The 15,105-nt window shown below is 34.2% G+C and overlaps 1 protein-coding gene across 1 annotated transcript; it reads right to left on the bottom strand.

The window, feature by feature from the left end:
- Positions 1-1,867: 1,867 nt before the first annotated feature.
- On the bottom strand, positions 1,868-14,788 carry LOC114292891 (T-complex protein 1 subunit gamma). The gene is made up of 13 exons (XM_028236905.2): positions 14,538-14,788; positions 11,006-11,067; positions 10,537-10,609; positions 8,969-9,036; positions 8,382-8,451; positions 8,009-8,077; positions 7,839-7,910; positions 7,324-7,397; positions 3,190-3,852; positions 2,984-3,109; positions 2,729-2,833; positions 2,448-2,522; positions 1,868-2,325 (listed from the first exon to the last, which is right to left on the bottom strand). The coding sequence occupies exons 1-13, from the start codon at positions 14,560-14,562 to the stop codon at positions 2,137-2,139; spliced, it is 1,671 nt and encodes a 556-aa protein (XP_028092706.1). The 5' UTR covers positions 14,563-14,788; the 3' UTR covers positions 1,868-2,136.
- Positions 14,789-15,105: the final 317 nt, after the last annotated feature.

The raw sequence follows: 15,105 nt of genomic DNA, 5'->3' as shown, positions 1-15,105 counted from the left end.
TTGTTGCAATTCTTGACATCTCCTTTATTCTTATATATTGGCACTAAAATACTCTTCCTCCATTCATCTGGCATGTTTCTAGTCAACAAATTTTTGCTAAACAACCTAGTCAACGAAGCAACCCCCTTTTTACCCAAGCACTTCCAAGCTTCAATAGGGATATCATCGGGTTCTAAAGCCTTATTTGATTTCATCTTCTTAATTGCAATCTCCACTTCAAAGTTCATAATCCTGCGATAAAACTTATAGTCTTGGTTTATCGTATTACTAGTCATTTCTTACCCTATTGTCGTACCTCCATGTTCCTCATTTAATAGTTTCTCAAAATAGTTCTTCCATCTTTCTTTAATCTCTTCATCCTTCACCAATACCTTAGAATCCTCACTCTTGATGCACTTAACTTAATTAAAATCTCTTGTTTTCCTCTCCTGTATCTTAGCAAATTTGTATGCTCTCTTCTCTCCTTCTTTACTATCTAGTCTAGTGTATAGGTCATCATAAGCTTTCAACTTAGCCTCTCTCACTATTTTTTTGACCTCCTTATTAGCCAATCTATGGCTCTTAAAGTTTTCCTCAGTTCTATCCTTCTGACACTTTTTAAAGCACTCTTTCTTTGCCTTAACTATCGCTTGAACATCTTCCCTCCACCACCAAGTTTCCTTAGCGGTGGGTCCCGCCCCTTTCGACTCTCCAAGCACTTCCCTTGAGATTCTCCTCATACAATTGGCCATCAAATTCCACATAGTGTTAGCATCATCTTTCAAGTCCCAAGTACCTTCCTTATCCATTCTATTCTTAAATATTTCTAATTTATCCCTTTTTAGATCCCACCATCTCGTCCTACGACGCCCACCATCCTTCTTACCTTGGTGTTGCCCTCTAAAACATAAATCTAGTACCAAAATCCTATGTTGAGAGGTCAGGCTCTCTCCAAGAATCACCTTACAATCATTGCATTTTAAGCGGTCCACTTTTCTCACTAAGAAGTAATCGATTTGGCTCTTAACTGACCCGCTCTTAAAAGTTATCAAATACTCCTCCCTCTTCTTATACATAGTATTAGCCACCACCAGATCAGAAGTCAACACAAAATCTAAGATACTCTCTCCAACCTCATTTCTGTCACCAAAACCGTATCCACCATGCATCCTTTCATAGCCTAGTTTATCTATGCCTACATGGCCATTAAAATCTCTACCTATAACCAGGTTCTCTCCTACAGGCATCTCCTGTAAGATCTCATCCATTTGCTCCCAAAAATCCCTCTTAATCTGATCATCTAATCCTGCTTGAGGAGCGTAGGCACTAATAACGTTCACTATATTCTCTCCAATAACTATTTTAACTAACATAATCCTATCCCCTTTCCTAATGATCGTCACTACATTTTCCACCAGACCCTTGACAATTATAATTATTACCCCATTCCTGCATCTATCCTTACCACTATAATACAATTTAAAACCGATATCCTCAATTTCTTTAACTTTCTCACCCGTCCACTTAGTTTCTTGTACGCAAGCTATACTCACTCTCCTCCTAATCATAACATCTACCAATTTCATCGTCTTACCAGTTAAAGTTCCTATATGCAGGTAAAAAATTTGTAGCAAGGAGTAAAGCAACGAAGATTTTCACTAGAAAAACATGATGAAAAATAGAGGAACTTCAGATCATTAACCAGTCTAGAGCTACAATTATGTCAAAACTTCACAACATTCTTTTTCGGTAGCAAGTAAAAAATTCCAAAACCCGATTGAAGAGTTTTCTTCAAACCATCAGTCCAGTGAAGTTCCAACTCAATTAGGGTACATCCAAATCAAAAGGCCAAGATTAGAAATCAATTTCAGGTTGCAATCCATACAAATGCCAAACCACCCAAAATTTATAAAGAAAAATAGGCACAACAAAATTAACGTTTTGTTAAACATCAATGAAAGCCACTACGAATATCAAACGTACAGAAGGTTCATAACTGTTCAGTAACAATTTTTTGAGGAAATGGCCAACGAAAAAAGGGGCGACAAAAATAACCTTTTGTGAAATAACAAAAATTTCACAAAACTATTTCCTGACGAAGAAATTGAGCAACGTATACAAAACTTCAAGACTCCTGGTTTAGTTGGCCGGATATTTTCACTCGGGGATCATTTGCTCGTTGTCAGCATCTCCTTCTTGCTCGATTGTAGGTTTTGATGGAGCTTGAGCCCCGGGAGCTTGCTTCTTCTTGATTCCGCTAACAATATCATCAATCCTAAGAAGCATTGAAGCAGCCTCAATGGCTGTCTTGAAGGTTTGTGCTTTCACATTATAAGCATCCCAGATCTGAAAATCATGCAAGCACACTTATGTATGGTATACACCATTCTACTCCACAAATGTACATGCAAGTTGCTAGCAACTGCCAAAAGTAAACAAAGGAAACAGGAAAAAAAAATATGTTGTACCTTTTGCTCTTTCATGTCCGTAATTGCACCAGTATTTCCATCTATGCCAATCCAAGCATTTTCTCCATTTGCATGCTATGGAAGATCAGAAAAATATATATTTTTCATAAGTAAAAAACAAAGACATTTATACGTATACTATAAATAGTTAAATTTTAATTTTGGAATTTAAAAGCTTATAAAGGGTTGTTCTGTTGAACACAAATAAACATTCTTGGCAATAAGAGTGCTGCTATAAGGCTAAGATCATGCTAAACAATATAAGATAAAAAATGTCTTGCCTTTCCCTGCAGGGCAGTCATAGTCCTAATCACATTAACCCCACAATTCTGTGCCAAAGTTCGTGGTATAGCCTCAAAAGCTATTGCAGCAGCTTCGTAAGGCCACTGTTTCAAAAGACATAAAAACTTGGTCATCAAGAAACCATGTATACCAATGCCTAAATATCTTCTAAGGAAATTTAGATTATTGAATTTTTAATCACAGAATGACTGAAGAGAAATCAAATAAGATGATGCATGCTAAAAAAAATCTACCTTTTCAATGCCTTCAATAGATTGACTCTTCTGCTTCAGGGTAGCAGACACGGTTAACTCTGTGGCACCACCACCAGGAACAAGTTTTGGATGCTTTATGATGTTCCTAGCCACAGACAATGCGTCCTGTGAAAAAAATAAGATGCTTTAGAACACCAAATTCCTGATATCCATAAATGCTTTGCGCATTGAACCGGACATCATACCTGCAAATTTCTTTCAACTTCGTTCAAAAGATCCTTACTAGCACCTCGTAAAAGAACTGTGCATGCTTTAGGTTCTCTGCACTCAACAATGAATGCAAAGAACTCATCTCCAATCTTCTTAACCTCAAAAAGTCCAGCACCAGTTCCTACATCTGATTCTTGAAGTTCATCTGGTCTGTTTACAATGACTGCACCACATGCTTTAGCAATTCTGTTGTTGTCTGTTTTCCTCAATCTCCTTACTGCACTTACTCCAGCTTTACTAAAATAATGGCAAGCAAGATCGCTAAGCCCTTTTTCCGTGATGACCAAGTCAGGTTTGAACTTCAGTATTTGCACACAAACATTCTCAATGTACTCTTCCTCCATTTTCAGGAGGACTGCCCAGTCTTCTTCCCTGACCAACTCTGCATTTGTTTGATTCTCCCCTTTCTTATACTCAAGAGGGCAATCAAGTAAAATAATGCGGGGGTTGATAATTTTTCTTCTCATTTTACCAGGGGCGACAACATCTTTATTAAACATAACACCTTTAAGAACCTTAGAATCCTCCAACTGGCCACCAGGAACTTTCTCAACCTTTATATACTTCTTAATGTCCACTTCACGGAGTCCTTGACCAAGGTCCACACCAATTGTTGTGGTAGCATCAAGAGCCAAATCCTACAAGTTTAACGAAGGGGAAAAATTTTCAAAACAATACAATTAGTGATAAAATGCTTAGTGTAGTTGGTCCAAAATATTTTTCAAAAGAACTAGTCATAATATAAAAGAGCAGAGAACACGGAACAGGTAACAAAGCCAAACTATGTATATGTGTACTGATTGAAACAGATTTTTAGCAATATAAATGTGATAAACCATGTTCTGTGTTATGTTAATTAACCTTGATTATGATTGCGATTATGTGCTTAATGTGATTTTAGGTGATAATTATGTGATTAATTATGTTTTTGAATCTATATATGTTCATCGTAAGAAAATCTGTCCAACTTACTACTATAATTTGAAAATTAAAGACTGTAAAGGCTACAGAAATTGAAATTGATTGTGTTATTGTGATTAGCGTGATTTTTAGAGCCTATGGTTTGAAAATTGATTCGTATCGAAATAATTATATTAATTAAGTGAGGCTCATTAATTTTAATAGAGATTGATTAACTTAATCTAATCACCTAGTATATATATGTGGGCTAAACACTTAAGCTCATATTTTGAGTTCAAAATTCTGAATATACACTCTAGAGAGAGAGAGAGCACCAAATCTAGAGAAAGGAAAGGCTCAACATTGAACATTTGGTAAAGGAATTGAAGAACTAGGTGAGTTAGCTCAAGATTTGGCTATAATTGGAAGAATTGAAGCTTTTGGTGAGTAATCAAACTCTAATTTATGAGTTCAAGATCATGGTTATGTGAATTTAAAATAAAATAAAGCTAAGAATGAGATTAGAGTTGAATATAATGAAATTGAAGTTTGTATATACATGCATGTAAGCATTCACCATGATTATGTACATTTGAGCTTGAAACATGTTAAACATGTAGAATTGGTGGTTATTTTAGACATGCATCCATGAATTATAGAATTATGGAACTTGGTTGCATGACCTTTGAAGTTATAGAGCTCAAATCCATGTCTTGATGATGATGGAAAAGAGTTTAAGTTTGAATTCATGCTTGCATGGAAATGTAGAATGAGACCTAAGAAATGTAATTCTTCAAGCATTAGTGTTCATATGCATGTTATTGAAGTTTTTGGACAGGTCATACATGATTTGGGTCTTGGATACGTGACTTGAACTTCAAACAAAATTCTAAAAAACCCAGAAATCGACCTCTTCGCTCAAGCGAAGGAATTACCGCTCGAGCGGAAAATGAAGGCAACTAGAAGTTTTGCAGAGAATTGCACGGTGGCTCGAGCGGCAAATCTTGCGCTCAGGCGAACCCAGTTTTGCAAGACTCTTCGCTCAAGCGTCAAAATTCTCGCTCAAACGTAAAATTCATGCAACTAATACTTTTACAGAGTTTTATAGGCTGCTCGAGCGACCAAAGCTGCGCTCAAGCAGAAAACCCTGTTTCAAAATTTTTGAAAAGTTGTTTTATGTTCCGTTTTCCGTTCTCCGTTCTCTTTCATTTCTAAGCACTGTTAGGCATGCATTAAACATTGTAAACGAACTAGAGAAATAAGAAAAAGGCCTAAGAGAAGTAAACAAGTTAAGAATAAAATAAATTGCTTGTGACCCAATGTGTTATGAAATGTGTAGGGTCAAGCGCAAGGGCAAATCCATCGACGGAACACTGTAAGTAATATCTTAGTAAAGATATATTCAAGTATGTTATTTTCCAACTACTATTTCTGTATAAGCACCATGGATTTGCTGATTTGAATGGTGAATGAGTATTCGATTTGCCTAATGTTTGTATAAAGCTTTGCGTTAGAATGAATTGGGTCCGAGACCGTTTGATATGAATGAATTAGGCCTGAGGCCGTTTGTTATACTTAATGAGAATATGAATGGGCCTAAGGCCGTTTGATGTGTTTGACAAGAATAGGCCTAAGGCGGTTTGATGTGTTTGACACTTAGTAGCAAGAATCGTCTCAGATGGCGACAACTCTAAGGAAGAAGCGCGATTCTGCGCTTTTGAGGAAGAATCGCAGCAGAATTGTGAATCTAAGGAGAGGGAAACGCGAATCTGATGCGAGAAGGAAGCACTCTTGAGAGAGCAAGGAGAGAACCTGGTTGCTGGCTTTGATCCTTTGTTCGACGACTTCGATCTCGCGCTGTTTGACTTCCCCTTCGAAGCCCTAGTCTTCATCCCTCTCTTCGAAGCCCTAGGTTTTCGTCTCTCTCTCTTCTCTCACTCTTGATCTCCTCTTCGTCTCTGTTTGCTTCTCTCCGTCGTCTCTGGTTGCTTCTCTCGCTTCTCTCTCTCGATCTATTATGTTCTCTCTCTCTCTCTCTCTCCCTCTCCATTTTCATATTTGACTGTTTTATATAATATAACTTATCATATATATAATATAATTTATTATATATAATATAATTTATAAATTATAATATTTATCATATATAATATAATTTATCATAAACAATATAATTTTTATGTCTAAAATAAAAAATTATTTATTTTATCATATATAATATATTTTTTATTTATTATTTCTTTTTTATTTTTTTAACAATTTATTATTTCTTAACTTTTTAACATATAATAAATAAAATAAATCATCTAATTGTTTCAAAAAAAATCTTTTAAAAATTATAAAATAAAACATCTATTTTTTATTTTTTATTTATTTTAACATAATTTATTATTCCTTATTTATTATAATAAATAAAATATAATTGATAAAAATAATACATAAGCGCTCCTAATTTACAACTCCTCTAAGTAGCCACATTCCCCTGCTCCCGCCTCGTGCAATTATGGTTTAACAAGGATGTTACCTATTAGAGAATTTCATTCATATAACCTTTTTACTGTGGGTATTATTCACTGAGCTTTCACTCACTCTTATTTATATGTATGTAGGTGAGCAAAGAGATGTCCAACCCCAGTCTCAGTGAAGCTTGTGAGAGGAGGCCAAGTTTTTATGAAGTCAGTCCGAACGTCTCACGCACGAGACTTTGTTTTTGTTCTTTTGTTTACCCCCTTTTTGCTATTTTGATGGATCCATTGGAGCACCTATATATAGACTTTCTATTCAGTTGGCCATATGTTTGTATGATCCTAGATGAACAAGATGTTTATTTTGGTTTATGGTGTGAGTTACTGTTACATATGTGGAAAATGTTTCAGTATGCCATGTAAGAACAGCTCAATGGATAAAATTTTTAAGACTGCTTCCATTTGGCCCCCCCTTACTATTATAACGTAGGTTTGGTTTTGTCTGAAGCCGTAACTAATCTTATGATTACTGGCCGGTTATAACCTTAACCTACTGGGGCGGGTTTGGATCATGACAATAAATCTCAAACATGATTATATACAAGACAAAGAGGTCACTTTTAAAAAATAAATAAATAAACCTCATATGGAACTGCCAATCAAAAAGAAATTTATGTTTTAAATATTCTAAAAAATGGAGACCACCGTAAAAAAAGACTTGTAGCTGATTAAGAAAACACTTACAGCAATTAGATCCCCAAATTGACTGGTAAATTTTGTGCCTATACAACTCTTCACTAACCCCAACATTGTGGCACCTGCCAAATGAAACATTATTTCCACAAAATTTAGCAAATAATGAGAACAGAAACAAGGACAGTACAGAATTTCTACAACTATGAGAAAAGTTGCATGTTTTGGAACAACATTAGCGTCCCCTTTTTGATTTCCCAAAAAATATTTTCTGCAATTCCCATACACAAGATGAAAACAACATTCTTCTTTTTAAGGTCCCGATAGTTTATTATCCACATTATAAAGTGAATTCAGAAAGCAGAACCACAATTCAGCATTACATCCTTTCATCTCTAGCAACCCAAGTAAAATTTGGTTTCAATGTCACAGGGGAAGAAACAAATAAGTAACAAAAACAAAGACTTTTTACTAAGAAAATGAAGCATGGAAAAATGGATTAAGTTCAGATAAATTAAAAAATTAAGCATCAAATAACAAGAGCTTAAAATACTGTTGAAGCTTACGATCATTCACATCAATAGGCATAGCAATCTTGTCAAGCACTGCAATAGCATCCTCAAGAGCTTTATTGTAAGCTGCAAAAACACATTAATTTGACACTAGTCAAAAATATAAAAGAAAATATATTTCAACAGTTCAACAAAAAATACTTTTCAAATCAACGCCACAATACCTCGACAAATGACTGTAGGATGATAGTTCTTGTCAATGAATGCTTCAGCAACATGAAGCATCTCACCAGCTTAAACAAAATTAAATTTCAACAATCAGTTATGAACGCGAGGATAGGATCAATTGTATAAAATGACATGGACAGCACACTAGAGCAGCAACGAACTACCACATAAATGTAGGACAGTTGAACTATAATATGTTCACTAAACACCACATAATGCAATGATCAAACCAAGACTACCTACAAATCATTTAATCAAAAAATTCATTTCACCTGTACCGCTAACCAATTTTAAGTTAGACTGTAAAGCAATACACAATGCCACGTCAAAGATAGAAAACTGGTAAACAGGTGCTAGACATTAGCATACCAAGAACGATAACCGAAGTTGTTCCATCACCTACTTCTTCATCTTGTGTGCGGCTCAGTTCGATCATGGACTGTTATGTCATACAAAAAGATAATATTTAGCTATAAAAGAGAGCTTCAAGCCAGAGAAAGATAAAATTATTGAGGGCTTTAATAATATCTTCTCAGAACCTTAGGGCATAAACAATTTTCCCAACAATTAGTAATGTTAATTTCTTTTTGGTTGGTGTGATGAACTCCAAATGCAAATCAAGAATCAAATTGAGAGAGAGAAGACAAATGCCCCAATTAGGGGTAAAACCCTAAGGGCTAGAGAGGGAAACCAGGCTCTACTCCAATCACAATGTATATTCTTTATTTCAAAAACTAAGTACAATGGGTAATTACATCACCTATTTATAGACTACAACAAACAAGCTATTTAACATACACCAAATCTATTTATTCTACTACATCATGGTGGTAGGAATACATTAATAAATTATATAAAATAGACCACAAACAAATCCAAATGAACCAACAAGCTTAAACAACAGTGAAATCATACCAAGAAATCTTCATTAACAGACGGCAATATGCATGGCATACCTTAGCAGCTGGATGAGCAATATCTAACTCTCGCAGAATGGCATTCCCATCATTAGTGACTACAATTCCTGCCACCAACCAAATAGAATTGATATAAAATAAGATGGAAGCCAATAAGTCAGAATAAAGCAAAGAAACAAAGCAAATGTTATTACCTATAAATGGAATTTAATTCCATACAAATTAATACATACTATCTACACAACTATAACCAGCAATTCATGAATTTAAACAGAAACTACTGCAACAAAGGTGTGACATGTATATGTGTGACAACAGTTAATACTTGAAAGTTCATTTACTTTTATGCAAGAGAATGCACATATTTTTCCAGTATACTCTAGCCTTGATCAAATTACATTTGCAAAAAAGGTTTTGACAATTTATCATTTAAATTCTTATTCATGAAAGTTTCATCATGTGTAACGATTCAGAACAGTTCAACCCTTTTTTTTACAATTCAAAACACTATAACCATTTTGAAACATATTAAACGCTTGGATTCATATGGTTTGTCCAACACCAGTGTTTGAATCGATCAATCCTAGGTAATAGATAGGCTACTTCAAAGTGGCAGGTAAGTTCTTGGCATTACCCGGACAGAGAGGCAGCATGAAATGTTTCAAAAACTGAAACCTATTCGATAGGATAACAAAAGAACAGTGCTTAGTTGCAAGAAACTCCTACTAGGGGTGACATTTCTACTCTAGAATTGCAATTCTGCGGTTCAAAGTAAGAATCATGTCAGAACCTCGTTTCCGTCAATATAGAATTACGGTTCAAATCGGATGGAACAACTCAAACATAAGAATGCCAAAGAAAAGAAACAAAAACTACCAAGACAAAAGAAATTTTGCAGAGAACAGATATATATCCTAAATTTGAATTTCCGCTTAGGAATTAAATGATCAGAATTTTTTGATAGATCATTTAATTTGGCTCCATCAGAATTGAGATGTAAAAATAAATGTGTTATTGGTGATGAACTGCTAATTTTGTAATGATTTATTATGCTTATGTTTAATAGTTTAACTGCTAATATATGTACAGACATTCAACATACATATTACAACTAAGTAACAAAACTGTTTCTTACAACATATTAATATGTCAAATATAATTAATTAAGTGTTCCTGACCTTAGACTCTTCCATATGATCTCCACCGCATCTAGGTTTTCTTTCTGAGGTTCTATGCAGAAACTCTTCCCAATCATTTTTACCACGACATGTATTCTCTCTCTGCCTCACAATGTTTTTCAGTTTTTTTACAGTAAATCTATTGTCATGTATATACTCTACGCTTCTTGTCATTTTAACTCAAAGACATGGTAGCATATGGTTCACGTGAAGTTATGGTATTAGATAAAGCAATATTAAATCAGGATTCATGTAACTGGCCCCAAATGTCTGAGCGAAATCTTTATTAAGCTGCTGAGCTCTCTCTCATAGAAGAAACCATAAAATTTCATTAGGAGAGAACAAATGAAAGATTTGCTTTCAAAAGCACTGAAAACATCAAATCATACAATATAACAGGATAAAAAATAAATAATAAAAAAAAAGTACCTCCTGCCGCATCAAGTAGCATCTTTAGCATGGATCGTGGGCCCAAGGTAGTGCGAATTATGTCAGCCACAGCCTGCAAAGTAATGAATAAACAAAAGCCATCAATTGATAATGCAGTGTGTTGAACTAGTAAACCCCAACATAGGCAATGACACAATGGATTAATCTAAAACTTAAACACATATCAAGACAACTCAATACTCTGTTTTTCTTCTCTTTTTTTGGGATATACAACTCAATACTCTCTCTGTTATTAGGAGAATAACAGCAATATCATTGATGAAAAATAATTCAAAACTTACAAAATTTCAGGGGTCAGACCAATTGTTGCACAATAATAATACAGCATATCTAGGGATTTCCTCAGACAAAGACCCAACATTATCTCTCAAAAACCAGACAGATAGCCCTAATTAAACATGTTTTAGCTTGAACATTACATCAGTAACTCAGTGAAGACAAATTTCACCTTTGAAGCCTGGATATTGGCATGGTGCACCCGACTTCCAGATTCACGATTCAACGAATCCTCTGCATATTCCAAGTCATACGTACCAATTAGCTATACAAATTTATCAAGTCTAAATAAATTCGTAAATATACTAAAAAAGATGAAAATTTGCTAACCATTTGTGCAAGATGTGTATTTGTGTGACATGTTTGAATGAGATCCAAGCCTCAAAATATAGGATACAAGTATGGCTAAGATACATTTGTAAGTATATAATTTTAAAAATTATTAGTAGAAGGTGAGTTACACATAAGGTCAAAAATGTTGAGCAACCACACTGTAATTTTATAATGCAAAATATTAATCTTTAAGAATTACATATTAATTTATACCGGTTGCTAGTTTACTTTTAAAATTTTCAAGGTCTTGCAAATATTTCATATCAATATCAAGTCTAATATGTTTATATTACAATAATAAAACAACCCCATAACTTGTCCCTGAGCTTTTTCCTTTTGCACTAGTCAAAAATGTTGTATGCAAGTTTACTTGCTTAGTTATTTATTGATATTTAATTTTACTATTGTTATATTCTCTTATTAATCCTTACTTTTCAATGTAGTTATAAGAAACATGCATGATACAACAAGGATATGTCAATTTGATAAATTCTATTACTTTAACTCACTATATTCTTCTTATCAAAGAACCAAGCAAAATATTAAAAATATATTTTTGTATTTATCCTCACAATTATATTATATTATAATTCTATGCAAGAAATGCTACAATTCTAATTTTGTAAAAGAAATAATTAGTGGCTTGGAGTATTCGATACTTCTAAATTAAGAAGTATCTAATACTTTTAATAGGTATATGATATATATCCGATATGTATCCGTAAGTATCCAAATCCATATCCAATATGAATGCAATACAGATACGTCTCCCCTTTAGAAGTATTTGTGCTTCATAGAGTGCAACTATACTGTCCTTTTCTTCTTTTTTGCCATGTGTAGATGCATATGTTGTGGGAAGGATGTAAGGGGAGAATTTCTAACACAACACGAACTATACACGAAGGTAGCAAGTCAAGGTTGACCTTTTTTTACACGAACCTTATTATGACACAACACGATAACAAGATAAATAAACAAGTCAGATCAATAGCTAACTGCATAACATGAAGTTGACACAGATAACACGTTTGATGGAGGATTAGTTACACATTTTAATGTTATTTCCATTAAGGAGTGTCATAACATGCTTAAATCCATTTTGTAACCCCATTGGGTTCAATCAAAAAATATGTAAAATAGGATTTTCGGGTCAACATAGCCTTTTTTTCATTTGAGATAATATGATCTTTTCATTTTCTATTTTGGAGCCTATCTAATAAACATAAAATTAAATAAATAATAAGATTTAGTTTTTTGGAGTTAGAAAATTGGAATTGAAATGAAATTAGTATTTTTACGAATAATTTCCTTTAGTAGATATAAATTTCATGAAATCTAACTTGTGGGGAAAACAACTTCTACGTTTCCATACACTAACTAGTGGTGGAAAAAATTGCAATTTCACATTAACACGACCAATGTTACATAGACTCTTCAAAAAAAATCAAATACTTGTGTCGGACACCGACACTCAAACAAGGGTGTGATATGTGTCTGATACTTTCTATAAGACACTTCTCACATATTTGTATTTAAACACTATCTTTTACATGCATCATTTGTTATGTAATTGCTATAAAAACCCCTTTTTGGCGTTGTATGTTACATATAGTACTATTTTATCTCACATAATAAATCAAATATAAAAATGACTCTTTTTTGCTGAGTCTGCGTAATCTTCAATTTGAGATTTGATGAGTCTAACTTTCACCCGTACCCGAGTCTATGTAACATAAAACACAACACAAACCGGACATGAACCCAACGTGACACAACACAATAACATGAAAAGATAAACAGGCAAGGTGTTGAGAGAATTCTAACACAAATCCAAGATGGCATGAGTACGACCGACACAACACAATTCCCACACCAAAGAGGGGATTCTACTTTAGGGACATCTGGCATTTCTTATTTACATATTAGCTTTCCTATGAAATTGTTGTTTCTTTTTCTTTTTCTTTTCTTTTTTTCTTTTTTTTTTTTTGAAAAAAGGAGTCCTTTGAAGCCATGTATGGTTCAAGCCAAGGTTGTTAAAATCGGGATCCTAAGTAGGATCGGTGAGAGGGTCTAGTGGATCGGATCGTAAGATCGGATCAAGGATCAGATCGTAAGATCGGATCGAGGATCAGATCCTACTTTCTATTAAAAAAAAAGATAAAAATTAAAATTAAAATGATACATATTAAAAATAAGGTGAAAAATCATAAAATCTACGATCCTACTTGCAATCCTACACGATCCCATGCGATCCTACACGATCCTACTTGCAATTCTGTTATAACATCGATCCTACAACGATCTGGATCGTTTTGACAAAGTAGGATCGTACGATCCGGATCGCACGATCCGGATCGCGATTTTAACAACCATGGTTCAAACCAAGGAACTTAGACACCAAATGCTCCACTATATAAACAACAAAAAATAATGTTAACCTAACACTGAAAAGTGGAACCAAGCATAGTGATTGGTTTTTGGAAACTGCTCATACAAGATGAAACAATACTTCAGACACAATTGGTGAAACTATTTTTGAAAAGTGTTCTCTATAAAATTTTCTGAAAGATGCACACAGCACATAATCAAATATATATATTTTAATTGTTTTCTGAGCTTTCAAAAATTCAAGTTCATAAGAAAATGAAAATGATGTAGTTTCACACTTTTCAATGTTTTCAGATTTGATATCTTTTCATTGTTTTAATCTCCAAGTGTTCAAAAAATGAAAACCACAAACTGAAACAAAGGTAATGAAAACAATACCAAACAAGTCCTTGGTTTTCTACTTCTTTTTTATTTGAGTACAGGACAAAAGGGTTATCAAAGCACATTTTTAACTATTTGATGACAATGTCGATGCCTCTCATGATCAAAAACTCAATTAACCTCTATATAAACTTTTCTCCAAAAGCCTTTTAAAATTCCATGTACACATCTCCCCAACTTTCAGATCCTCCAATTTTATTTTATTTTATTTTCTTTGCACTATCAACATTCAACAAATTCTCTTCATTCTCATTCTGAATTTTCTTTCCATCTCAACTAAAGATCCCATAAAGTTCCTAGCTTTGCACAAAAACACGCCCTATGTGTATTTCATTTCAAAACCTCCCACAAGATCTTCCAAGCTGAGCAAACAAATATTTTCTAACCCATTACTGAAAAGTCAGTATAAATTCTACAAAATTTAAAACTGACACAAAAGGACACTCTTGAATGCAGACCAACCTCACAAACAAGATGAGACAAGATAGCCCCCAACATACTAAACCATCAAACCCTACAATGCCCTAAATCTACTGCATACATCACCGTTATCAAGTTTCGATGGAAAAAGAGATCAATTGAGGAAGAAAAGGAGTACTTACTGAGGACGAGCACCGGTGCGTGCATGACTGACAGAGTGAGAGAGATGGAGATAAAACCCTAAATCAGGACTGATCGTCTCGAAGGTTCAAGTCCGGTTAGGGCTTTGTCGAATGGGGTTGTCCGATGGAAATGCTCTACTTCTCTGTAGGTGGTGGTGAAGTGAGAGAATAGGGGTTGGGGGCGGAGGAAAAACCCTAGAAAATTCTCTCTTTAGGAGTCACGTGCATTCACGTGACGGATCATATCACAAATAATTTAGGAAAAGAGCGTATAAGAGCATCTCCAACGGTAGTAGGCATTTTACCTATCTGAATATTACTATAAAGTATATATTTTATTTTGCCTATCAACTGTTTTATGTTTTTACTCCAACCATGCTCTTTATTTTAGCTATTTATCCAAATACTATTAATTTTATAAAATTCCACGTCAACAACAAAGATGGAGGGAAATGATCCTAATGATTGAATACATTTTGCCTAGCATTGAAGGCTAGCCACATGTAGCTAGTGAAAATGAGTTGAGCCAAAATGCCTAATCATATGCCTAGTGCATTAGAATTGAAAA

Source organism: Camellia sinensis, chromosome 15 (assembly GCF_055761805.1).
Source record: "Camellia sinensis isolate YWXY chromosome 15, ASM5576180v1, whole genome shotgun sequence".
Taxonomy (NCBI): domain Eukaryota; kingdom Viridiplantae; phylum Streptophyta; class Magnoliopsida; order Ericales; family Theaceae; genus Camellia; species Camellia sinensis.
Note: the sequence above shows the minus strand (reverse complement) of the source record. Positions and strands in the feature narration are given on the sequence as shown.